This window comes from Plectropomus leopardus, chromosome 2 (assembly GCF_008729295.1).
Source record: "Plectropomus leopardus isolate mb chromosome 2, YSFRI_Pleo_2.0, whole genome shotgun sequence".
Taxonomy (NCBI): Eukaryota; Metazoa; Chordata; class Actinopteri; order Perciformes; family Serranidae; genus Plectropomus; species Plectropomus leopardus.
In genome coordinates, this window is record NC_056464.1 from 29,839,636 (window position 1) to 29,865,308 (window position 25,673).

General features: G+C 38.5%; 1 protein-coding gene across 2 annotated transcripts; it reads right to left on the reverse strand.

Annotated features, from left to right (window-relative positions):
* Positions 1–1,066: 1,066 nt before the first annotated feature.
* slc6a22.1 (solute carrier family 6 member 22, tandem duplicate 1) lies at positions 1,067–25,528 on the reverse strand. 2 transcript variants are annotated; one of them, XM_042508046.1, is made up of 16 exons: positions 25,424–25,471; positions 20,055–20,255; positions 11,840–12,030; positions 10,248–10,382; positions 9,777–9,917; positions 8,393–8,480; positions 8,167–8,299; positions 7,092–7,226; positions 5,886–5,989; positions 5,367–5,491; positions 5,093–5,205; positions 4,250–4,387; positions 4,067–4,169; positions 3,879–3,979; positions 2,624–2,794; positions 1,067–2,534 (listed from the first exon to the last, which is right to left on the reverse strand). In XM_042508046.1, exons 3-16 carry the CDS (start codon positions 12,024–12,026, stop codon positions 2,430–2,432), a joined length of 1,779 nt encoding a protein of 592 aa, XP_042363980.1. In that variant the 5' UTR covers positions 12,027–12,030; positions 20,055–20,255; positions 25,424–25,471; the 3' UTR covers positions 1,067–2,429. The 2 variants fall into 2 exon arrangements, with proteins under 2 accessions (XP_042363980.1, XP_042363972.1); XM_042508038.1 differs by lacking the exon at positions 20,055–20,255 and having other exon boundaries at positions 25,424–25,528.
* Between the last annotated feature and the right edge of the window lie 145 nt (positions 25,529–25,673).

The following is a 25,673-nucleotide window of genomic DNA, read 5'->3' on the forward strand; positions in this document are numbered from 1 at the left end:
TGCTCAGTGTGTCTCTTTTGCATTTGGTGCGTCCGTCCTCTTAATGCAACTTGTTGGTGTTTTGTTTTATCTTCACAAAACACAAATTTGTAAATGCTGAGTTGTTTCCTCCCCGTGCGAGCATTACGTGCGCATTTTCATGGCAGCGGTGCTTTGTTCAGGCCAGAGACACTCTAGTGTTGGGCTCAGAGGGCTAAGGTGCAGGCAGTGAATCAGACCCTTTTTCATGTCACTGCTGTGTTGAATTGGCAATTTGAAATTTACGTCATTCGCAGTGACCTAAAAGTGACTGAAGCATTCAGTCAGTATGGCTTATTTGGTTTACCAGTGTTACTTTACCACGAATAGTTAAGCAACCCAGTTAAAACAAACAAAACACTAATATTTTCACACTTTTTTTCATGTAGGCAACAATTTAAAATATCAGTTCAAATTCGAGCGTGGCTCTTCATTCATAACTGATAAGTTTTAAGGTCCACTTGCTAATAGAGCTGAAACAACTAATAATATTAATTTATAACCGATGAATGATGAAAATTTGCTTTTTTGTTAATTGTAAGTGGTGTGTCTTTAAGACAACTGAAGACATCAGTCCTGGAAAGGATTGTTTAATGTGTAAATAATGCAACTATCTTGAGGAGGTCCTATCATGCTCCTCTTAAGGTGTATACCGTAAAACTTCAATTAATAGCCAGGGCTGCCATTTGCTTAAATCAGTCACCTCAATAGGCTTATATTTGGGACAGGCGGCTATATGGGACGGGCTTTTAATTCCCTTTACACAAAACTGTTGCAAAGATGGGAAAATGCAATCAAATTATTTATTTAACCCGTTGAAACGTGGACAAATCAGCCTTATTTATGTATTTATTTTTCAAAAACATGAGAAGAGGATAATGAGCAACAAAAGAAGAAGTAGCCCAAGTACAAGAAAATTACCTGAAAATTCGCCAAAAAAGGGAAATAAAACAAAAAAAGCAAAAATGACCTGAAAAAAATCTTTTAAATGATAACAATTCTGTAAAATAATTTTAAATATAGAATTATGATAATTATGAATATAGTTCACTGGACATTTTTCTCTGGCTTTAAAAAAAAATCTTCTACATCTACTAATTTCTCTCTTGTTTAATATGTTGGTATTACCGTCTCCCTTGGTGCTCATGGCGTCAGTAAAATTAACCGAATGACTGAATTGTGGAGAATCTTGCCAAGCTTACATTGTGTGTCCAAATTGACTACAGTTTAAACATATATACATATTTGTATGCGTGATCTAAGCAGCTAACTAGCATTATCTCCAGCAGGTAGCCAACAAGCTGGTTTTTATTCATCCAAAGATCTTCTATAAAAATGAACTGCATACTGATCAGACAGGGCCTGTAATTGAGGCAGGCCTTTATTTGTCAAAAAGTGTCTCCACGCTGGGCTTGTAAAAGGGACTGGGTGTTAAATTGGGACTAGGCTTTCATTTGAAGTTTTACGGTATGTGTATTTTTTAGTATTCACTGGATCAGGGGTCTTTGGAGATTGAGCAGTGACCTCCTACTACATATATTGTATGTTGTATAAAACAATGCATGTTAAGTTAGCCAGATGGAGGTTGTCAGGAAGAGGCCATATCAGCCTCTATCTTGACCTGTTTGACCTGTTTTATTCTTGTAACTTTTTTTTTTTTTCACGGCAACTGTTATGGGATACACTCGCATGTATTTTATAATTTAATACATAACACTATTACTTGTAACAAGCTCCTCCCCAACACTGAAAGACATCAGTTCATCTCTCTGGGAATTTGTGATGTGCATTTGTCACTATTTTTGTGACATTTAAAAAACAAATGACTAAACATTGACTAAACATCAATAAATGAATTGATCATGAATGTAATTATTAGTTGCAGCCCCGCTCACTGGTTACTGGTCACCACATCTAAGACAGCTGGTCAGTGACAAACATAAAATGTGGCGGGGTTTAGAAATTAAGGGGAAAACAAATGTTCCCTGTAAAGTAAATGGACCTTTGAGTGTAGATTCTCCTCATCATATTCTTTAAAATATTTCTGTTACGTTGGCATTCAAGCTCTGATCATAATGAATTCGAAGCCATTCCTTCAGTGCAGTGATTCCCAACCAGGAGGTCAGGACCCCCTCGAGGCGCTGCAGGCTGAGGGGTAGCTAGATTATCATTAACAAGACAGGAAAGCAGGGAAAAAGGCATTTCTGCTGCACAAAATTATTTTTTTCGCCAGACTTTCCATTAAATGTTGCACTTTTATGAGTTATGTGATCATTTTCAAGCTGCTTTGTTTTAAGAGGTCAAACATCTGGAAGACTGGGAACCACTGCTTTAAAAGGAGTAGGACCATTGTGTCGAGGGCTCTCCTCATGCTTCTCAGTGTCAGTAAATGTGAAGTTTGGTTGTTGTCACTATGACGCCACGCTGTCGGGACATGAGGTGAAGTCAAGCATTTCAAGCGTTTTCTTCTCCGATCTGTTCAGGTCCTTAGATGGAGTACATAAGATGGAGATCCTCTAACAAAAAAGAGTATAGGTTTTAATAAAAATAGAAAAACATAGCTTTTTGGAAACATTTTAACCCATTTAAAGTACAACCAGCTTACCTGTCGCAGTGTACCGGGAGTGGTGCACACATTGTACAACATAAACAGAGGAACAATGAGTGTGGAGGAGAGAGTGAACCACCAGCCGAGAGCGTAACCCCACCATGGATACTCAGTTGTGTTGTTGAACTTCAGAGGAGTGTATTTGACCAAGGAGAAAATAAATGTTGCCTGGAAAGAGTCACAGAGAAAACAGTTTAATTCTTAGTTAGACAATTTAATAAATGTTATTGATGTATCTCAAATAACTCCAAAATACAATGGAGTGAATGTGAAAAATCAACATGTGGCTGATAAGAGCAACTTGTTTAATGAAACTCCTTTTTAAAAGTAAGTAAAAGTAAATTTTGGCATGAAACACAAGATGAGCTTCAGTCCTCAACTGGCCGCTAAATCCCCCTCCTTAACAGTGATTACCCAACCTGTCAACCTTGTTGTTGTTGTTGTTGTTGAATGTTATATGCATATATTTTTGGAAAAAGGAGTCCAAAAATACAAGGGAAATGTACCAGGAATTGATTAAACACTGTTTATTTGCTTAGCAGATACGCAGTGTAACATTTCCACACTGTGTAACTAAGGTTAGATTCACTGTCCTCCTCTTTATTGGATTAAGGGACGTTTACATTCCAGCAACCCCCGCTAGACTCGTTCTCTGAGACAGAGTTGTTTTCTCTTTAAATAATGAAAACGTACAGCTTGAAAAAGCAAACAGGTATTTAAATTTAGCAGCCAAACGGGGCTGTTTAGATCAGCGGGACTGCAATTTGGAAGGCATGTTTTCTTTAACCCCCCCCCCCAAAAAAGCCCAAAAAATGTTAGAGAAAAAAATATTACCAAATTTTTTTTAAAAAATCACCTTTTTCTTTTTTTTTTCTTTTTTTTTAAAAAAAAGATCAACAAACTGACCACATTTTTAAAGAAATGCAGTTTTAATAAGTATGAACCAAATTTTTAAGAAAAAAAATCACCATAAATTTTAAGAGAAAACGTGCCTGTTTAAGCCCACGTGTTATTAAGTGTAGTAAATAAAATTGAATATGTGGTAATTTCTCTTATGTGCGGGACTGGAAATAATCACTAAGGAGAAACCAGGTTAGATTTAGTCATCCAGCAATAACTCATGTAAATGGCCATCACGTGGGCATCTATGAGGATTGACCCCAGAGGTTAACGCTTGCAGCAACATTAATGTTGGGGGCGGAGCTTAGCTAATGGTTTATTGGCATATAAACAGACTTTCACTTTAACTCACCAGGCATATTACTGGCGTGACATATTTCAAACAGTACTTAATCAGCGGTAAAGGCTTGTATCCAATCATATCCTCTATGTTCTCATAAAACCGGTCTGCACCTGAAAATAGATGGAAACGCTGTGGTGAGGGGAATTCATCTTTACAGTAAAAATAATCAGGCACATTCCTCTTCTTTATTCACTCACCGTATATCCATCCAACACAACACGACTGCAGAATGGCAAAGAGAAGTAGAGTCATCCCACTGCAGGCATAGTAGTCAAACAGCTGGAAGATGTACAATCCACCCTGCGTGTGACATGTCAGTTAGCTGTCGTGTTAAGGTCAAAAGGTGAAAAAAATAAAATTACATTTTAATATGATCTTACTTCTGTAACCATCACAAGGCCAATGAAGAAGCTAAAAACACTGATGGCAAGTAGAAGAAGTTTACGACGATGGCCAACATGGAAAAAGGAAGGATTCATGTCAGAAATCGCTGTTACGAGAGCTTCCAGACCTACGAACTGAAACACAGAGCCCCCAGTTACACATCAACTCTACACAGGTTGCACACATGCACTTTGCAGAGACAATTTCATAGTAATTTAGTCACTGCTCAGAGTGCATACCTCTGCCAGGGCCGCACAATCCTCTAATCTAGTTATTTTATCAATATATTTAAGACTAGATTTTTTAATTATGCTTTCAGATTTGCATCAAAACACATTAAGAAACAAAAAAGTAATGAGTCAGATTTTTTTTCCGATATTAGTAAGTGCAGTAGTTCACGGTAATGATGAAATGTTCCCACAATGTTCAGAAATCCTTGATCCCTTTCTAGCTATGACAAACCCACATGCTTCAAATTGAGGGCAAAAGATCAAAAGCCAAACTTCCTTCAAGTTCAGAAGGACTGTTGTGACATTTACACATCCGAAATAGAAGAAAAAGCCCCCTGTTATAGCACCAGCTGTGATAACGTTATGACCTTTGTGCCCCTGGCTGACGTGTTTTAAATCGGATATCACATGGCTGGAGTAATACTATCCCATGATGATCTCTAGTTATGTCTTTGTCCATGTCATTGTGAGCAAAAATATGAACAAAAGCTTCGCATAATTTTATTTCATAATTATTCTAAATATATTATCTTCAAATGAAAACTATGCAAGAGAGAAACAAAACTATTGTTTCTAATTCTTATTACTAAAAAAAAGGAGTCAGCTTACCTCACTATCCAGTCCCAGTAGGATGATCATAACGAAAAAGAATATCGCCCAGACCTGAGGGAAAGGCATCATGGCGACCGCTCGAGGGTAGGCAATGAACGCCAAGCCAGGACCTGCAGTGAGAGTGAGACGATAAAGAGAAATGACTGACTTTTTTTGCTGTTGAGTCAAAATATTTAACTTTTATTTTGCATTATTGCTAAATTAAAACTGCAGTGGTCCTTATTACTTCCTTGATGTACTCTCTAATTAATAACATTTCATATACTCTCACCTGACTCTGCCACTTTCGATATGTCTGTGTGCTGCTCGTATGCCATAAATCCAAGTGCAGAGAAGATGGCAAAGCCAGCTACAAAACTGGTCCCACTGTTCAGCAGGCACAAGTACACACAGTCCCTGAAACAAAAAGACACCAGTACATTTAATACTACATTATTTTGTATTAGATGAATTAAATTTTTTTTCTCTCGATAGTTGTGACTCACATCCTAAATTTGCCTTAGAGGACTTGTTATATTTATAACATGATTCTTGAATTTGAAGTAAACTATACTTCAGTGATGTTTCCTTTGTTTAAATTACCCTAAAAAACGATTTGCCTAAAACAGGCACTGAAGATCTTCTGGCAAACATCTCAAAAGGTCTCGTATATCTTCAGCTGCTTTTGTGCTTTTTAAATAAGTGGCTCCCTGAAGCTGCAGCTTGGGCAACTCACTGCATGATGTGTTTGTTTTGTAGTAATCTACCATACCCAAACTGAAAAACACAGTAAATATTATATCAAACTCACTTGTAGCAATTATTGTTGTACTTGTTATAACTGCCAAGTGCAGTTAGACACCCAATGCAAATAGCGTAGGAATAAAATATTTGGGTGCCAGCATCCATCCACACCTGCAAGACAAATGAAAGGGCACTTTTTCATCCAAAAGACATTTACAGTGTGTTGCAACTCTGCAGAGAATCTAGACCAAACCGTCTTGTGAACATTTGATAATGTTTTACACTGCAGTCATCCACTGTGACATCAGCAAAACAATCATCTGCAAATACAGGGACTGTGGAAACTGTGCCATCTTTTTAAACAGTGTATAAGTAACTGATCCTTTTAGTCTCCTGAACTCTGGGTTCCCCTTAACTTTTCAAAGTAGCTTTGTATATTTACAATTCCCCTCTAGACATGTTTTTATGTAAAAATACTCTGCTGTGATTAATATATTGTTTAAAATCTTTTTCCCACTTTAAAAGTAAAACAAAAAGCAAATACATTCCAATAGATGGCAATGTTAAAATGCTCATGTTAAAATTAACTCTAATAATAATCATTTTATTTATATACCACCTTTAAAAATAGAGCTTACAAACTATTTTGACAAACACAGCAAAAGCAGAAATGGGAGACATAGAAGGCAATTAAAAAAAAGAAGATAAACAGTCTTACTGAACACAAGCGAGACGAAACTAGGGTAGAGTTTGAAAAAAATTAAAACAAAGGACTAAAAATGCAAGATTCAGGATGCAAAATATCAATCTATGATAATATAAACAAATAGAAAAAATACAAAAGCAATGAAACCACAAATAAAAGATAATAAAATAAATAAAACATAAATAAAATAGGCAAACTAAATAATAATAATAATAATATATTTTAGCATACAAAAAAACACCAAATGGACATGTTACTGAGGTTAAAAACCTGATTATCACTGCGATGGGATCTTTAATGTATGTCATATTTTAAGTGTTCTGTACATGTTTGTTCCAGCACTCAATTTAAGCTCCATTATTTAAAAAAAAAATACTATTATGATTAAACCCAACAATTCTATACACATTTTTGTATAATTTAGCTGTATTTCTTCAAAAACCTTTATAATTTCCAAAATGTATGTCCAAACAGCTTGTTTGTAAAATGGCTTGTCTGTATACATGAGGCGGTAGGTTCAGTTGACCCTCTTATCATTCAGACAGAGGAGTAAATAAATGTGCTTACCTGCGGATCAGTGAGGCGGGATGGATCTGGGTAGAGGTAGAACTTGATCCCATCTAAAGCCCCCGGCAACGTGAGTCCACGAACAAGCAACACTGCCAGCATCACGTATGGAAACGTGGCAGTAAAGTAAACTACCTGTGAAAGAGTGAGGGTTAATATGTGGATCTGATAATCGTCATACCTGAATGGATCCATAACTGATATTCAACACTGGTTTATTTTCCAAAGACAAAAAAAGGGGAGCTTCTTGAAAGTAGTAATAGTACAAAAAAGATGGTGCTCTCTGGTGAAGGGCATGTACACATTTAGAAAAAATAAGAAGGAACCAAGGCACTTGTCTTTAGGACAAAAAGTTAATTGCCTTTATTTCATTGGCAGGTTCTAAAAGTAGAACATGATTAAAAAATAATTTATTCTACAAGAATCAAAAAATCATAAAACTTTAACTTTATTTTAAATTTCATCTGAACCTCAAAGCCCAAAACCTGTTTGATGCAAAAGTTATGCCTTCTTTAAATCCCCCTTTAACATATCATGTGTGATGAACGCTAACATCAGGAAACACAATCAAATCTAAGCTTAAGAAGTGATATTCAATCAAAATCAATTTATTCTACGTCTCACTTAACATTTCACCAAAAATAAACTGTTTATACTATATACTATACTATTTATACTACTAACCAGATCCTGTAAAAAAAATAATTAATTTAATTCTGCACTCCTGCATGACAACACTGAAAAAACAAGTTTTATTTGGGGTGTGTGTGGATGTGTGTGTAGCTGATGATTCATGTTACAATTTAATTTCTGTGTAGTGGCCTCCTCACTCGGTGTTCTTGCTTTATTTGATACTTGTGTGCTGGTAAACATTTATGATTGATCATGAACTTTGTGCAAGCACATGTTCTCAATCTGTAATTAAATTGTAGTGGTAAAGGCAGCAAATCAGGAAAAGTCATATGATTGTGGTGTTTTGTCTGCTGAAAGAGTTGTTAACCCATTCCTAATTCATCGTTAAGAGTCACTCTGTTATTTACATAAAACATACAGAATGCTAAAGTCCTTTTCCTACCTTTCCGGTGGACTTCACTCCTTTCCAGACACAAAAGTAACAGATGATCCAGGACAACAGAAGACACAGAGCCAGCTCCCATCGTATGCCTCCTAACTCGTGTACACTTCCTGTGACATTCAGAACTCTTCTCCTGCAAATCACATTCTCAGTTATAATTCAAAGAGGTCAATTTACTTTCAGACCTTATCGTTGTATTTGGATTTTGGGTTTTTTTCATACTCACTCCCAAAACTCTCTGACTGGTGATGTTGCATTTTCAGCTACAGTCCAGTTCAAATAAGCAGCCTTTTGATCAAACTCCACGCAGTTCTCTGTTGCAAAAGCAGACAGGGTGTTTTAAATGAAGCATTCAGGGACATGTACACACAAATTCTGCCTTCAGGGCTTTCTGGCATACCTTTCTGACATCTTTTCATTTTCAAGAGTAACTTAACTGCAGTGAGCCAAACTGAGTTTTGGCTGAAGTGCTTCTACAACAAAAAGTTTAAAAAGAAAAAAAAAGTCTCTAGAGGCCAGTTTGAAAAAAGGATTGTTATACGCACGTCGCATACAAGGTTTTCAAAAAAAATTTGATGAGGGAAAAAAAGGTAACGCCTGCACAATCACTCCACTCACAGCCAGTTTTACACAGCAGCCAAATGTGAAATTACAACTTCCACATCCATCCCATGATGCCATTGGACCTGAAAAGCCCGCCTGTGGGGGAGCTCCAGTCACTCCCTCACCAGTCAGGTGAAAAGTTCTTTTATTCACTAGTTTATCTGAATAATCTGTTTTGGCATCATGCATAGCATCATGTTCCTCTGAGCAACTTTTATGTCAATGAACTATACATCTGTGGTAGAAGCATAGATGTATAAAATACCTGGATGCAGCACTGGAGGCAGGACCCCGTTCGTTCCTGTGAAAGTTGCTCCGTGGCGCATATACCAAAAAATGCTTGATTCCTTTGGTATGACATTACCTGGGTAATCAGCACTGCTTCTGCATTATGATTTTTACTTAGTACATGACTTTTTGAAGCGTGGAAAACATGAAATTTCACTAGAGACTTCCACTAGCTGAGCGGCTAACTTCCGATTCGACACTCTGCTAACTTGAATGGGCATACAATGATTTAATGTTGTGCCTCTTCTACACTTTTATAATGTTACAGGACTGAATGGATCCATTCCTGATAGGGGTCTGAAATACACTTAGAGTGGATGGGCTTGGTGACCAAAAGCTGCCACCAACCAACCAATAGTAAAATATCAATAACAATAGCTGGGTTTCATAGAGAGAAAAAAATCTGGCAGTGCTCACATCCAAAAGCAGTTGAATACTAGGTGCTGGACAAAAAAAATTAGATGCAAAAATACAAATAAAGTCTGCACACTAGATAATGCTCCCATGAACATTTATTACCTCCACGTGTGACGTTTCAGACCCAAACCCTTCTTCAGGTTTCAACCAATAGAGGGCACTTGCTATGCATGTTTATAACACTGAGGTACAATATGTAGAATGGACCTTTTTTCACAGCTGAATTACAGATTTATAACAGTCTAGTTATTAATTTGTTTCTGTGTGTGTTTACTTCAGTCAGATCACATACTGGGACGTACCTGTATTCCAGCTGTTTCTGCAACTCGCCCAGGGAAGTTCAGAGTTGAATGAGCAGAAGAGATACAGGAAAGCCCAGGCCAATATGATGATGTAATAGATGCTGGAGTATAAAACAACCACCTGACTGCCATAGCCCATCCCTGTAAAAACACAAATTTTCCAAAAAAAAAAAAATAAAAAAAATAATAATAATATATGGACTTGTCTTTTCCAGCCAGCACTGGATGCAAATTTGCAAATCAAGGATAGCAAAGGAATGAATTGCCCTTCTCTGCCTCTAAGTGCCAACTACTTGTTGCCTCATTTGGTTGGACTGGTTAGATTAAGGCAAGAGAAGAGGGATTGATTATGGTTAGGGTAAGGATGTCAGGATGTTAGGATAAGCAAATCAGATGCAGTGTAAGGTGGGCTTATCCCTTCACCATCCTAGGTTTCACACAGAAACTATGATAGTAATTCTACATTGTTACCTTCAAAAAGTGGGCAAATTTTCCTCCAGCAGGTAATACTTCCCTGTTGGGTGTACTGGCCAAGAGACGTCTCCAGGAGGAACAGGGGAATGCCACAGGCAAACAGGAAGAGGACATAAGGGATGAAGAACACACCTTGGGAAAACAGAAAGAAGCACGACGCACATTATTTGCTTGTCGAACACTTATGGTAATCCCTAAAAATCACTATGAGATGCATTGAGAGCTCAATTATCAGTCCAATCTCAAATATTATCTAAATAAACTTTGTTAGCTCATCAGTTCAGCAGTTGGTCAGTTTTCCTTTGTTTGTGTTTGTGTTAAACTTGTCTGAATATGCACGTGTTTTATGTATTTGCCTTTATTCATGACAAATATGTGTCGAATCGAATGCTTACAGTTTTCCTATGCTTCAGGTTTTTACCAGCCTCTGCTCCTTTGTTTTGCAGCGATCATCTCCAGGAGGCAAATTCAGAGTGGCTCTGTCCACTTAAAGCTCTGGATTATTCTACACGCAACTTTGCTTCTGCTGAGATAGGCTGGCTCATCTCTTTTATTTAAGTGTGTAAGATTTAAGGGGATTTAGTGACATCCAGGGGTTAGGATTGCAGATTGCAACCAGCTGAAACTTCTCCCTGTTTGAATTCTTAGTGTTTGTTGTTCAGGAGGTTTTTACCAGGAGCTGAATTATCCACAGAGGTCTCTTCCTCTCCAAAACAAACCAGCCAGTTGATTTAAACTGGTAAAAACACTGAATATAGCTTTTTCATGTTACAAATCAATGTTTTCTCAATGCTCTAGTCGTGGAGCGGCTTCTAACTTTGATGGCTAACACAAAAACAGCCCTGTCCAGAGTCAGTGTTTGGTGTGTCAATTCTGGGTTACTGAAAAACTGGTTATCAGTTTGTTTGTTTTTACCCTCCCCAAAGCTACAAATATTTTTCCTTGAGCCACCCTGGTTCTTGGTCCTTGGTTCAAGGACCATTGGAAATATGGAAATACACAACAATTTCTGTTTTTCAAGTTTCTGGCTATGATAAATGGTGTCATTTTGATGAAACGTTTAACATTAAATAAGAAAAAAGGTTTTTTTGAAAAAAAATCAGCAAAAATATTAAAATGTTGACTGTTTTGTTCTAAAATGTTTTTTTATGATATTAAATGTAGTTAAGTATTAGAGATTAAGAGTATAAGAGTATGTCCTCAAAATTGCACAAATTGCACTTTATTCTCTCAATATGTTTTATTTCATTGTGTTTTAAGCCCAGCTGTTATTTACACTTTGTCAAATGAAATTGAATGTGTGGTAAGTCTTTTATGTGCTGACCCTGAACTAATGATTAAGGAGAACTCTGGACCAAGTGACTGGACCAGCTGGGAACCATGTGTCTCACTGTGGTGGCCTGTTCTTTATTCCCGACCTTCACTAACTGCTGTTTTGTCTCCGAGTCTCGACATCTCCATGTCTTGTCTCTAAGTGGCTTTGTCCCTAATGTTGTGTTTCTGTGTTCATGCCATTTGCCTCTGTCCTTGATTTTACATCATGGATTTTGGACAATACAACTTCTTTCTTCGTTTATAATAAAACTTACCTCCTCCGTTTTTGTAGCACAGATAAGGAAACCTCCACACATTTCCGAGGCCAATGATTTGTCCCGCCACAGCCAAGAGGAACTCCATTTTGCTCGACCACTGTCCTCTGGTCAGGGCGCTGGGAGAAGGACGGGTTGATCCCACCTCCAGCCTGAACTTGAACTCTGTGCCATAAGGCTTGTCCATCGCACTGCAAGAAAAGGGTTAAGAAAAACAAATTATTTCAGTGGTTCTCAGTGACAGATCAGAGCAGCACATTTTTCTGCCTCCATGCCGAGGACATTATTACTTGGCATTTACCATCAACCATCCGTCCGACAATCGAACTCTCGTAAACATATTTCAAAAGCGCCTTAAGGGGATTTCTTCAAATTTGGCACAAATGCCCACTTGGACTCAAAACTGATTAAATTATGGTGGCCATATGCTGCATTCTATTCAAAGTCCGAAGGCGAGATATTCTGACCTCCTACTTGAAAAAGTACAGTGTGTGACTTTGGCGGTCTGACATCACACAGTAACAGCAGCATCATTGGAGGCCATGGAGGAGCATATTGTAAATGGTAAAAAATCAACTAAAAGGCAACATAATTTATATTTGCATGTATGAAGTCAAAATATTAGTATTTTGTATTAGAATGTTAGTGTAGTTATTAATAATAATGATAATTAATATTAATAATAGTACTGATAATAATTATAATAATAATAACAACAACAACAACAACAATAATAACAACAATAATAATAATAATAATAATAATAATAATATTAATAATAGTTATTATTATTATTATTATTATTATTATTATTATTTATTATTATTATTATTAAAATGCTTTTGGCCATAACTAAAGAATTAAAACGAATTAAAAACGCTAATTATGACAATATTTTGTACAAATGTCTCATAGGAAATAATGAAGAGGTGATGACATATCATATCCAAAAGGTCAAAGGTCAAAGGACAACTTCACTGTGACATCATAATGTCCAGCAAAAACACTTTTCTTTACTCATCAAAACTCAGGAACAGAAGGTGAGATATTTGGTCAGTTACCGAATAGGTTACACTAATCTTGGGTGTCCACCTTGAAACTACTGATTGAAAAAATCTTCTGTGCTGTCGGGTTCAAAATGTATGAGAAGCATCCATGTTTTCACATACATGGATGTAAAATGTAACTCGACCAGGTTTGCATAGGCACACAACCTCAAGGCTGTAATTCTAGCTTTGAACTATATCGTGTTTAATAATAATAATAATAATAATTCATGTTTTATGCGTATTTTTCTCTGTTGTAGAAAACTGTGACCAAACATTGTCAGTGCTGAAATGTCACTTGCCGTACCAAAAAAATAACAACATAACTGCTCACCACAGACATGATTTCATCAGAGTGTATTTATGTTCATAATACGCACAATGCCAGCAGTCTTGCTGTATTAGGTCAACACAGGGTCAGTGCTGCTGGGCATGAGGATAATTCTTCCATCAATGTTGCTTTTGTGTTGCTGCCTTGGATTTGATGTGGGAGTGGAACAAATAGACTGGAAAATATGTGTGCTACTACATTACAGTTTAAAAGCTTCAAATGCATAGATGCAAAACAACTTGACTAAAGTGTTTTAGGGATCATTTAGTGAGAGGATAATTATCAAAATCAGCAGAGGATGTGTGATCAATACTAGAGGTCTGTACTCGGGGGGGGGGGGGTAGCTTTCTCTTCACTTCTTACCAAGTTGCTCAGTTCATCTTTCCCATGTTTTTTTGAACCCACTTGCTAAAAGTTAAGTTTTAAAAACTTGTGAGTGTCTGAAATCAACATAAGAAAAGTGGTGTCACTCCATATTTCAAAGGGCTAATTTATTAAATGATCATAATATCATGTAACTGTCATTCATTGTGAAACTGGAATGTAATTTTTTTTTTGTAATTTTTCCTTGTCAGTTTTTGTGTTTTTTTTTCATGTATTTTTTTTTTTTTTTTTTTTTTGTTTTTTTTGTTTTTTCCTTTTTAATTTTTGTTTTTTCGTTTACTGTTTGTTTCCTCTTTAGTTTTTGTCTTTTCATTTCATGTATTTTATTTATTTATCTTTTTGTTTACTTCCTTTTAAGTTTTTATCTTTTTGTTTCATGTATTTTTTTTAAATGTATTTATTAAGGTATTTTTGTTTGTTTCCTTTTTAATTTTTGTCTTTTCGTTTCATTTTTTAAATGTATTTATCTATTTAGGTATTTTTGTTTTTTTCCCTCTGATTACGTATTTGTATGCGTTCTTGTAACGATCTTGTATTCAATACAGACTGTTAAAAAAAAATAAAAACGTTTAAAAAAGGTGACGTCAGCGCTATGGCGCTAGGCAACGTCAAGTTTCTTAGCAACTGATTGGCTGGGGGGCGGGAGAACAGCAGGTAGGGGTGTGTCCCTGGATGTATCATAGGTGTGTCTGTCGTTTTCTGTCGTTTCCGGTCCGCCTCTCCGTTTGTGATACCCGGACGGTAACTCTATCAGATTATTTGGAAAAGCGTAATATTGATGGTAAAGTCGCAGTGTGTGCTGTTGGTAGATAAATGCGTTTTCGGTCGATCAGAGTTTAGTTTGAGTTTCCAACTAAGCTAACAGCCGCGCCGCTACCAAGCTAACGTTAGCTCACATGGACTTCGGACTCATGGACATCGTCAGATTCGGCTGTGGACAAAAAGGAGACCAGATAGCGCACTTGGTTACCAGGAGAGACTTTTTCAGAGGAACTGGTGAGATGGACTTTCTGCGGACAAACAACTATAGTAAGTCAACTCATGTCGGGTGAGTAACAGTGGCGTGTCCAGGCTGTTTTTATCTGGGGTGGACCAAGTGGGACTTATGCAGGGGTGGCATGAACCCGTACGTGCTGTTTCAGTTTCTTGAAGACGTTTCACATCTCATCCAGGAGGCCTCTTCTCTTCAAACCAACTGGAAGGGAGTGCAGGCTTTAAATCCTGTGTTGGTATTTAATGAGTCGTGAGTCTTTGACCCAAATCTGGTTTGGGTGGGTTGTTGGGCCTAGATAGGTCCAAATGTGAATGGGTGTTGATCCTTCTGGGTAGGGGGCTCAGGACCGCATTGTAAATGGGTGATCAGTAGTGTCGTAGGCCACCTCCTCTGTTCAAAGATAGTCTCTCCACTTTGACAGAGAAGGTGGACAGCAGAGTCCTGACCTGAGGAGTTGGCTCTCCTGTGTTGTGCCAATCGCTCGTGGGGTTGTTTAGATGTTGTTGTTGTTGTTTAGTTTCCCCAATGAACAAGTCTGTGCAATCCTGGCTGCATTGCACTGCACTTAGGGTGGACAAGCTTTTGTCTTTTTTGGTGCGTTGCTGGGTTTGAAGTGAACTGGGATGTGGTGTTTATTGAAGATCCTCCTGAGTTTCTCAGATATTCCTGTGACATAAGGAATGACAATGTTGTTCTGATTTTCTGCCTCTTCCTTTCTGACCGCTCTGGATCTTTTAGAGGTTTTGATTAAAGCCCAGTTGGGGTAGCAAGAGTTTTCGAATGCTCCTCTGATGCGCTTCTGTCCCCTCTCCTTCCCCTCTGTCTGGCATGAAGCGCTGCAGTCTTGGTAAAACTAAAGTTAGTGTTGACAAATTGCATGAACTGATAAAAGACTTCAGAAATGACCACTGTGGACTCACTTGGGTGTTAACTAGTTAGTAGTTATAGTTAAATATATGTGTTAATACTTATTATATAACTCAATAGAGATATGCAGTAGGCGTACACCCACCACTTTATAATGGCAATCGGTCACATGTCATTATCTTTCAACAAGATGTTGAGACCCAAATTTGCTACCCAAATGTAAGTTGCTGAGTAAAAGCTGCCTGCCTTATCAATTTAACGCCGTGAAAGGGTTTGGCTTTTTCACCATACCAGAGGGAGGATATATGCTGGCCGGCGCTTGAGCTGGCTACAATAAATTCAAATACATAGGTGGCGTGTGTGCCTTCTGATGTCAGTTATCAGTGGGAGCATATTATTTCCTGATTCCAAATAGAGCATCTAGGCGAAGAATGCTGATTATACTTTTTTCCATGTTGAGAGTGAGACACACACGGCGGGCTGCACTGTAATAGACAGCGCCTGGTGCTGAAATGGCGATATGTGATGTGTGGTATGAAAAAAATGCATCTATGCGGCACGTAGCGGACTTGCCGACCCCTGCACTAGAGAACCATCCCTTTGTTACAAACATCCCCAGTCTCCCCTACAGAGGCCCAGGACAAGAATTTGCACGCCTGTGATAGGTATGATTGTTATAAGAGATTCGTCCAACCACTAACTGTTAACGTCCTGGACCGATCCCCGCTGCACATAAACTCTGAATTCAACACACAAAATAATCATTTCTTGGCTCTATTCTGATGCAACTCTTGTTGTGTTGCGGAAAAATATTTGGGATGCAATTATAGGCTATATTTGTTGCCAACTTAATGGTAATTTAGGGCTGGTTGAGCAAACAAACAGAGCTGAGTTTTAAAGCGATTTATGACAAACATCTGTAATTTTTTCTTACAGCTGGATTAAGGAGGTTAGCTGCAATTAGTTTTTGACAATAAGTCCCTAATTGCTCCCAGTGCTGCTCCATCAGAGCTCGAGTGTGTATGAACGGTTACTGAGTAGCAGGTGGCATCCAGTTTGGTAGCTCGGCCACCAGTGTGTGAATGTGTTTGAATGGGTGAATGTGACATGTAGAGTGAAAGCGAAGACTAGAAAAGCGCTATACAAGTGGAGTCCATTTACCATTTAACAGACTGTTTATGTTCAAGTGTGTTCTTGCACAGCATTTCCGGTTTAATGAGGTTTATAAGTGATCATATATTGATGGCAAAAACAGAATAAGATCCATTGTGAGGGAACATGCCTCTCTTGTGTTTGGCTGTTCTGTTCAGAAGAGTGTTGTCTTCCAGGACAACAATGACACCATTTATAGGACATGAACTGAATAGATGATAAACTTGTCCGTTATCTACTGTGGCCCCGTTTTTAGGATAGTGCTGCCATCTTTTGCCTGCGTTTATAGAACAAGGGAAGGAATTTCTCTAGTTAGAAGAAACAGGAGGGTCTAATGTGTCGGGACACCACTCTTGATAGGGGTCATTGAGTTGAGATTCCAGTGGAAAGCCTTTGAGAAAGACACTGAGTTGCCCCTCTGTCAGCTCTGCTAAATTTAGGCTCTTGTGTCTGTTTTGCCAGTCTTGGTGGAGCATTTTTGTGGTTGGTTTTGTTCTGTGTGGCTGCAGGTCATTCATCGGCATGTTGAAATCATCCCAACAGTCTGAGAGCTCTCCTCCAGCTGGCTTCTAACTATCTGCTAGCCAGGCCGATATCTTCAAATGTAAAAATCAGTAAACATGGAGGAAAAGATAGAGAGCATATATCATATCTGCCCGATGAATTATCTTTGTCTTTTATTGTAAATCTGTATCTTTTACTATGTTTTTATATTTTATTACTCTGTAAAGCACTTTGAATTGCCCTGTGTATGAAATGTGCTATACAAATAAAGCTGCCTTGCCCATTAATACGATAATTAAAATTACGGCTGAAAAATAACTAAGCCAGGCTGCTTTCATTGACTTAACAGTATGCAGATATTGTTAATGTATACGCAGGCCATTTTGGCGCCAGGCGCTGTCTAGTACAGTGCAGCCCGCCATATCTGTCTCTGTCATTCACTCTCAACACGGATAAAAGTATAATCAGCATTCTTCAGATGGGGGTAGATTGTCTATTTGGCACGCGGGCTGGACATTGCTGACCACTGCTTTGGTGAGCACCAAGAGGGGATGACCTGAGGGGATGTAACGTATGTATAAGATTAGAGAGGTAAAATATGAGGAATTTCAATTATGCTCATGTTAAACCACCATGTTTTTACAATTACGACCCTTCATTATGCTGCCTATGCTTTATTATACAAACAACAGCAGCATGATGAAGCCCCACTGTAATTTTTGACAATGTGCAGGCGTTCTGGAAACACAAAAGGTGTGATGAGTGTGACATGTAACACAACAGCGTTGTTCTCTAGTGTGACATACAGCATACACTCCAGGAAGCGTTTTCTCAACAGTAACAATGGCATAACGTGGCAATAACAACCATTTACCGTCCCTGTTATATGGCAGCTGTTTGTCGTTTTGCAGAGATGTCTAAATATGAGGGTTTCTGTGCAGTACTGTATGGTTTGTGTGAACATGGTATTACAAAAATCTGCTTAGAATTAGCATGTAGGATGGATTTAGGACATGCTAGCTGCTCTGTGAGACTGTCCTTTGGCGCAGTGATACTTTGAGTTTAATGCCAACATCAGCATGCCAACCTGCTCACAGTGACAATGCCATTATGCTAACGATTAGCAGGTATAATGTTTACCTGTAATATTTACTAGGACTCTTAAAAGTCGGACACTCGAATCATCAGTCTGAAACCCTCAGTTGACTTAGATTGCCTCAAGTCGAGCAGTCTTTTTTCTTGTGCAGTGTAGCCTACTTCTGGGGACACTTTGGTCCCCAGATTTTGCTGTGGAGCTAGTGCCCTTAACTTTAACGTTACTCTTTGAAGCTGTTGACATGCAGACAGCAGTACAGAAGAAGAGAGAGGCTGCACAGTAAGGTTAAGAAGGGGTGAATTTACAGCACACTGCAAGTTAATACAATGCAGTCTCTGGCTTTTATCTGATATCTAGTGTTGGCAGAAAGTGCTGTTGGGCATATACGATTCGTCGCTTGCGCCATTAGCTTGTTTACTATAACGTCCGGTGGAGCCCGTTCAGGTTTGAAAACTTTGTATAGAAAACAAAACGAAGCATCAAATATTCGCATTGAACTGCCAAATCCCATTCAACCGACATAATTCTGAGTCAGGTACAGCTCTAATGCTACCATGTGCACTATCTTAATTTAGCTTGTTTATTTGCTAATTAGCACTGAATGCAAAGTACAGTTGAGGCTGATGGTAATGTCATTATTTTAAAACAAAACAGAGTACTGGAAAAATTATAATGTTTGTAGCAAAAGATTATAAAGAGAGGGGGTCACCAAAGTCAACCTGGTTCATGTATTGAGAGACATGGATCGCTGTTGGCAAAGCAACCAGTTCACAGATATGTCAGTCGAGGCCAAAGATACACTGTGATCTCAACAGCAATGCCTGGCTAAAAAGTAGCGTACCATTGATGATCACCAGGGACAACAGCAGTATTATTTTGGTTGAGGCTCGTAGAAAAGATGCACCATCTCAAATTAGATACATAGGAATATATTTCCTTTGAGACATCAGAGGTAAAGATTCTTCGCACCTGTCAAACTGTACCTATCAACTATCAGACTGACTAATGGTCATCACTAAACCCTCGTGGCGGAAAGTTGAGAGTTGAATTCACATGCTGAAATGTAGGAGGAGGCAAAAATGCACCCAGGTGCAAAGAACAAGTGCTGTCAACAACTTATGGTGGTTTTTCAAAAAATATCCCAGGTAATATTTTTGCTCTACATGTGACCAGACTTTGGCAATGCAGGGAATAGTTGTTGGTCACCTCTGCTGTGTAACTTTCTTTTTTTATCTACCACCAACAGGGAGGTGTGGGCTCAGTGGTAAACAATTTCTGTTTTGATTATCAGACTGTCAGACCAAATGTCTGTAAGAAAAACCCACTCTCCTGTTTAGGTCAGTGGCTGTTTTGCTCGCCTTCAGATGCTTGAAAGTGAAATTCTCATTAATTTATACAGCTTGAATTTTCTGAAAACAATTACAGCAAGAGATTTAATTATTTAATATTAGTTTAATTTTGGCAAAGTAGCTTTTTGAAGAGTTCGTTATTTTGCAATCTGTTCAAATATTTGCAAAAGACAAATGTATTTGTTTTAAAAAATGTGATCTACCAGCAGCAGATCACCGTGCAGCCTGAGGTGTCACACTCAACATGCTAAACAAGGGTAATAGCTCCTCTCGCTGTAGCGTTGCCGGTAACCTTTGGCCTACATAATACAGCTACAGGCGCCAAGCAGAAGTGCAGCCACAAAAGCCCAGCTGTCTCTGAACTTACAGGACACTATTTGTCTCAATGTCAAGAACTGAAACCAAAACAGTGCTCACTTCTCACAACTAATGCAACAGACAGAAAGACAGAAAAAAGCTGCATGTGACCTGAAGGGAAAAGGTAAAGAGTACCTGAGAAATTCGCTTCGCGTCTGTAGCCTGTGGTTCAGTGTTGCGCTCTCATTTAGCCCCAGGTAGGATTCATGTGGTGCGTGTTGGGAAAAATACTCAGTCTAAATCCCAGAGTCTCTCCAGGACAAGTGTTCTTCACAGCTCTGAGCATGAGCGAGTCCATGGGTAGTTTTGAGAGAGCTGTGTTTGTGTGACAATGAACTGAGAGAGAAAGGGGGACAGAGTGAGAGAGGAGGGGGCGGGGTGTGATGTGTTTCTGAATGAGCAACTTAAGGCGGGGACTATCCATGCAAGCCACATGGTCTCAATGTAAAGAGGAGGGGATTTGCACAGTAGCACACTTCCTGCATGCTTCTGTGGGCGCTAATGTAGGTCATCAGTATCTCTACACTTTGGTCCAGACAGAAAGAAGTGGAATAAGTATTGTGATCAACCACCACATTCATCCAACAGCAGGTTCATGATGGGTTTTTAATTAAACAATGAAATGGATGGATAATTAATAGGATGAGTCCTAATAACTTCAGTGATCTGTTAATGTTTTGCCAACAGCAATGACCACTTTTTTTGTTTATTCCAATCATGGCTCATCTATCGCCAGTAAAATTACCAGATGATCATTACTGCTTCCGCACTTTGTAGCCCATACAGCAGCCACACAAGAGAATCCCACGAGCCGAGCCAACTAATTCTGGTTTACCACTCTGCTAACTTGTGTAGGGGTTAAATTATTCAATTGTGCAGCTCTTCTACACTTTCCAAAAGTTATTGGATGTAATGGATCAAGTCTTGGAAGTGAAACTAATCATTTTGTGGGGGTTTTGGAGCACAAAAAAACACATCCACTGATTTAGGCATCTCTTTCACAATGCAAGTCTTTGAAAAAATTGTTTTCGGCTGCAGAGCATCACATGACAGATGTAATTTCGCAATTTGCCCATCAAGAAAATTGGCTTCAAAGCCTGGCACAATTCCTGCAGCCTTGAAGTTCCCATGTTACTGCAGACCAACTACTTTGTGTTATTGTTCATTTATCTCTATGTTCCCAGTTATTGTGCAACCAGTGAAAAAGAGTCTGATGACAGATGCTTTGGTGGGGAGTGTGAATAAACACTTAATCAGACAGCAGGTTGTGAAATTGGCTGTCATATGAGCACACCCTGAGGTTTGCAGGTTTAGTGTCCAGGTGACTTTCCTTCCCTTTGTTGTCTTCTGATGAGCATTCAAAATTTAACCTTTAACGCATGCTAACCATTCATAAATTCATATGGAAAAATAATCTATTTCATAGAACAACGGTGCTCTCATTTTAGTGTAAGGCATCCGATGGGATTTCCAAACACATATTGATTAATCTACCAGTTGTAACAAAAGCATAAATGGCAAGTGTAGTAAAGTTCACTGACTCAAAAATGTTCTGTATTAGACAGTTTCAAAAGGAAGAACATGAAAAGTGCTGGTTCCTAAAAAAAATAAGATAAACCTTTTCACTCACATGCGTTACTTGAAACAAGTTACCAACCACCCTTTTAATTAGCAAATACAACCAATTTACTATCATCGCTAAAATAGTAAAGACATCAGCAAGCCATTTACCTTAAAGTTCACCCCAATTGGATTTTTTACTGAAAGCGAGCAAATTTCTATAGATGATGTGGACTGAAAGACAATGTGAAAGTTTACAAATGAAACCCTGTAGGGATTTGACAAAACTGATAAAGACAACGGGAATGCGGAAGAGAGGCTCATATTCTGGGATCTGTCCCCTTCCTCCAAGATTACACATACGAACAACAACAAAGTGCTTCTTGGCATAAAGTCACATTTCTTTTTGAAGAGCGTTGTAAATCGCTCACCTAAGATGGCTGTTTTAACTGACATACCATATGTTTTCTGTAACATAACCATGTAGTTTTTGCGCTTAAATTTAAGGAAATGGAAAGTTAAATCCAAAGAAACTGTGACTGTTTCACAACTTTTGACATGCAAAGTACAAGTCGATGGGCTGATAACGGCCTTTAAACCTAACAGTTTCGGTCAGCCCCCTCAAATTAACAACTATGAGACCAAAACTACAGATAATGTCCATTCGATAGACTGATAACATCTGACTTGGCTGGTAAAATCCTCCTAAGGAGACCAGCAGGAAAACACATGACTGACCAATGGTGATACTTCCTCACCCACTCGGGGTTTTAAATTGACAGGGCTCACCCCACCCCACTATTGCGGTCCACCCTTGAAATTCATATTACAAAGATTAATAAATGACCCTGCTTGCAGTTCATAGTGTCCTATCAACATTTTTATGTTTGTCTTTTTTATTATGGCAGCCCTTTCTCTGACAAAGAATAGGGGAGCGTAGAGCCTTGAATTTCTGTCTGCAGCAACATTATTTTTTACTACTGCTGACAGGTGTAAAATCAACAGCTTTAAATAAAAACATTATACAACCCTAATCTGACGCTTGAAAAGATTGAAATAAAGAGGCCAGCAGTGATTGCACACCTGCACTGAGTTGACAGCTGTGGAGCTGAAGAGTTGGCTCGGTTGTTGTTTTCTCTGAATGGTTTTGTTAAAGGGCCAGCTTTGGACTGTGCAAGTTCCACCTTGATTAAGCTGTACTTTGCTTTTACTTTACAGACTCATTATGATTATACCTACACATATTTATAATAAACCTGAAAAACATTTTAAACTGCATGGTCTTAATATAATTAAATAAGAGAGTCGGTAAACCGTTTCTCATGGCCACAAAATCCTTTTTACTGACACTAAGACACAGCTGGTGAACCAGCATGATCCTCTCTCTCCCTCCCTCAGCGCCTGTCTCTGTCCCACACAGGCACCCTGAGGTCCTCCACCACAACATTATGTTACATTTAGCATGTGTTGTAAGAATACCACAAATGTATGCAGAATGTGAAGCGCACACTGATGTGTGTGTGCAGTGTCAGTGTCTGCAATGAACCTGCCCTTTGCCTGAATTTTTGTTTTTTCTTCTTATTTTGCTTTGTTTTGGACATTTCTGGGTGTCAGCCTTTGGGAAGCGGCGAGAAGGCCCTGGCCAATAGCAGGGCGAAGTCAGGTCTCCAAAAACATAGCGACCAGACGCCTCTCTTCCCTGCTCTGTGGATGTATGCTGCAGGTCTGCGTGTCTGACTGAGAGTGAGGTTGAGCCACACACACAGGCATGCACTTCAGCTGTATTCACAAAAAATCCAGCAATGCAGTACGATCCTGCAGGGTTGTGTGCAAGTGTGCGTGTGTTCATTTGTGCTTTAGAAAATAACAGCTGTGAAACTGTCAGAAAATAACATTTTATCTCTCTGATTCACTGCTTTGTTCTTGTTAACGCCGCTCTCCCTCTGTATTCACTCTCGAGCTTACTTGACCAGCGCTGCTCTCTCAGTGTCATTGAGCTGAGGAGGACGGGCCAAGTTTGAATGTTGTGTTCACAAACAGTAAGCGGTGAATCTAGCACGGTATGCCTTTGATGACTCACATACTGATATACTTAATTTTACAGTTAATATAAGTAATTATTTAATGTGCAAAGACTAATGCTGCCATTAGTGCTGCTACATTTTTTTTTATGTTATGTATTGATACATGTGTTAGTGATTCATTGTTCTTCAAATAAGCTTGTTGTTCTTTGCCCTGAAAAGACATATACAAACTTACCATTTATTGTGTAAAACTAATAAAAAGACCATATTTTTCCTAAATAAGTGCTTTAGTATAATCACCAGTAGATCATTAATATGTGAGGTCAATTTGGTGCTAATACACCGTTAGGGAAATAAGAGTTGAGTTATTGAATATTTTCGCTCTAAAGTGTTGCACTTTGTAGACAGTCCCTAAGCACTCGTCTGACAACCTGCTGCGCATAAAGACCAATGTTTATTGTCCAGCTTGGAGCACAGCGATTTTGGATGAAAATGAGGGTGTACCTCTTTTTCGGTCTAACTGCGATTAGAACGAGGCATTTTTTGTGTTTTGACAACTTTTGATTCATGAGTTATTGATTCCCTAAGTTCTAATCAGTAAATATCATTCCAACTTTACCCTAGTGTCACACGTGCTGTATGCAAGTCTCAAAAGGTTGACTTTATTCATGAAATTTTATTTCAACTTTATTCTCGAAATTTCTGCGTTTTTTTGACAGTGTATTTCAACTTTATTCTTGACATTTCGAATTCATTCTCATCATTTTGACTTTTTTCCCCCCAATGTCCATAATGAAAAAAAAAATCTTCCTCCTCTCAAAAATAGTCAGTATAGTCATTGTATAGTATATGTACATTTTTTTGTTACTTTTTGTAGGAAAATGAACAAGTCCAGAGGAGAGTTCAGAGTACCCAGAGAACCCGTTTTCATTCAGGTATCCTCATGTGGGAGTTGAAGGGACCTCTTTGAAAATGGCCATAGGGGTCTGGGCAACTCTATCAGGGGGACCATGGACCCCTTTGAGGGGACACTGTTGGTAGTATTTGTGTTATTGGTAGTATCTGTTTCCTTCTGTAGTTATAATAATTTATTCATGAACACTGATCTTCATGTAATTGTATGCAGTGTAGTTAAACCTCTAAAGTTAAACCCTGACTGAAGCTGCGATTATGGGCTGTTGATTTTGGGCTGTTGATTAATGGCGTAGCTCCGGAGCTCAGAAAACGATATACGGAACAGCCTCACAAACCAGATAGCAAACAGTTGCTCATTTGCACATCTCGACAGGCCAAAAATCTGCTTTGTGAGGTCACTGTGGACCACTACAATCTAACCAGTTCATCCTTAAATTCTATTGGACATTTATGCCAAATTTGAAGAAATTCTGTCAAGTTGTTCCAAAGATATTGTGTTCACCAGAATGGGACGGACAGACAACCTTAGGCCTTAATGCCTGCAGCCACGGCTGTCAAAAAAAAAAAAAAAAAAAATCCACTTTTAAACATGCAACTTTCTAAAAACCTTCAATAAATGCATGGTATTTTCAAAGTTTATGAATAATCATGTTAAATAATTGTGATTATCATTTTTATCATAAACCAGCAGCTTATTAGGGAGCAACATTATCACTTGAGGTCGTGTTTCAAGACTGATAGTTACAAGATGTTCTGTTTTATCTCACTGTGGTCTTCAACGACAACAGCAACCAAAAAGCCAGATATCTCCCTCTGAGGGAGAGATTTGGTTGTTTAGCTGCCGTATGCTCCACTATATTTGCCAGCTTATTTCTAACTATGTCTGTAAGCTGTTTGGTGCTAAGCAGTTTCTCTATAAATATTTTTTCATATAACAGAGCAGTGAGAGTGAACCAAAATGGTAAAGTTGCGTACCATTATAAAGGGAAATCAGAGCTCACTTACCATTTGTTATCCATGGGAACAGGCTCATGTCCCTTTGGGAGTCCTGACTCTGCTTGAGGTTTTTCCATTTTAAGCACTTGTCTTCAGTTCAGTGCTGATGTGTGTCTGCGTATCTCTGACGGAGGAGCTTGTAGCAAGTGTGCAGGGCGTAGTGGGAACAAGATTTTGGACAAATCACTGTACTGGTTGTAAATTAATCATCTTTGGCAACCTCTGTCAAAGTGAGGTTGGGCAGGGTAACTCTAGTTCA

What these genes read in the sequence shown, in the direction of transcription:
- slc6a22.1 (XM_042508038.1), bottom strand. Translation starts at nt 25,491, where the DNA reads ATGGAAAAACCTCAAGCAGAGTCAGGACTCCCAAAGGGACATGAGCCT. An exon ending in GTGCTACAAAAACGGAGGAG is followed by an intron (nt 10,383 to 11,839) that starts GTAAGTTTTATT and finishes TGTTTTCCCAAG; the next exon opens with GTGTGTTCTTCATCCCTTAT. An exon ending in GAGTGAAGTCCACCGGAAAG is followed by an intron (nt 7,227 to 8,166) that starts GTAGGAAAAGGA and finishes ACTCTTTCACAG; the next exon opens with GTAGTTTACTTTACTGCCAC.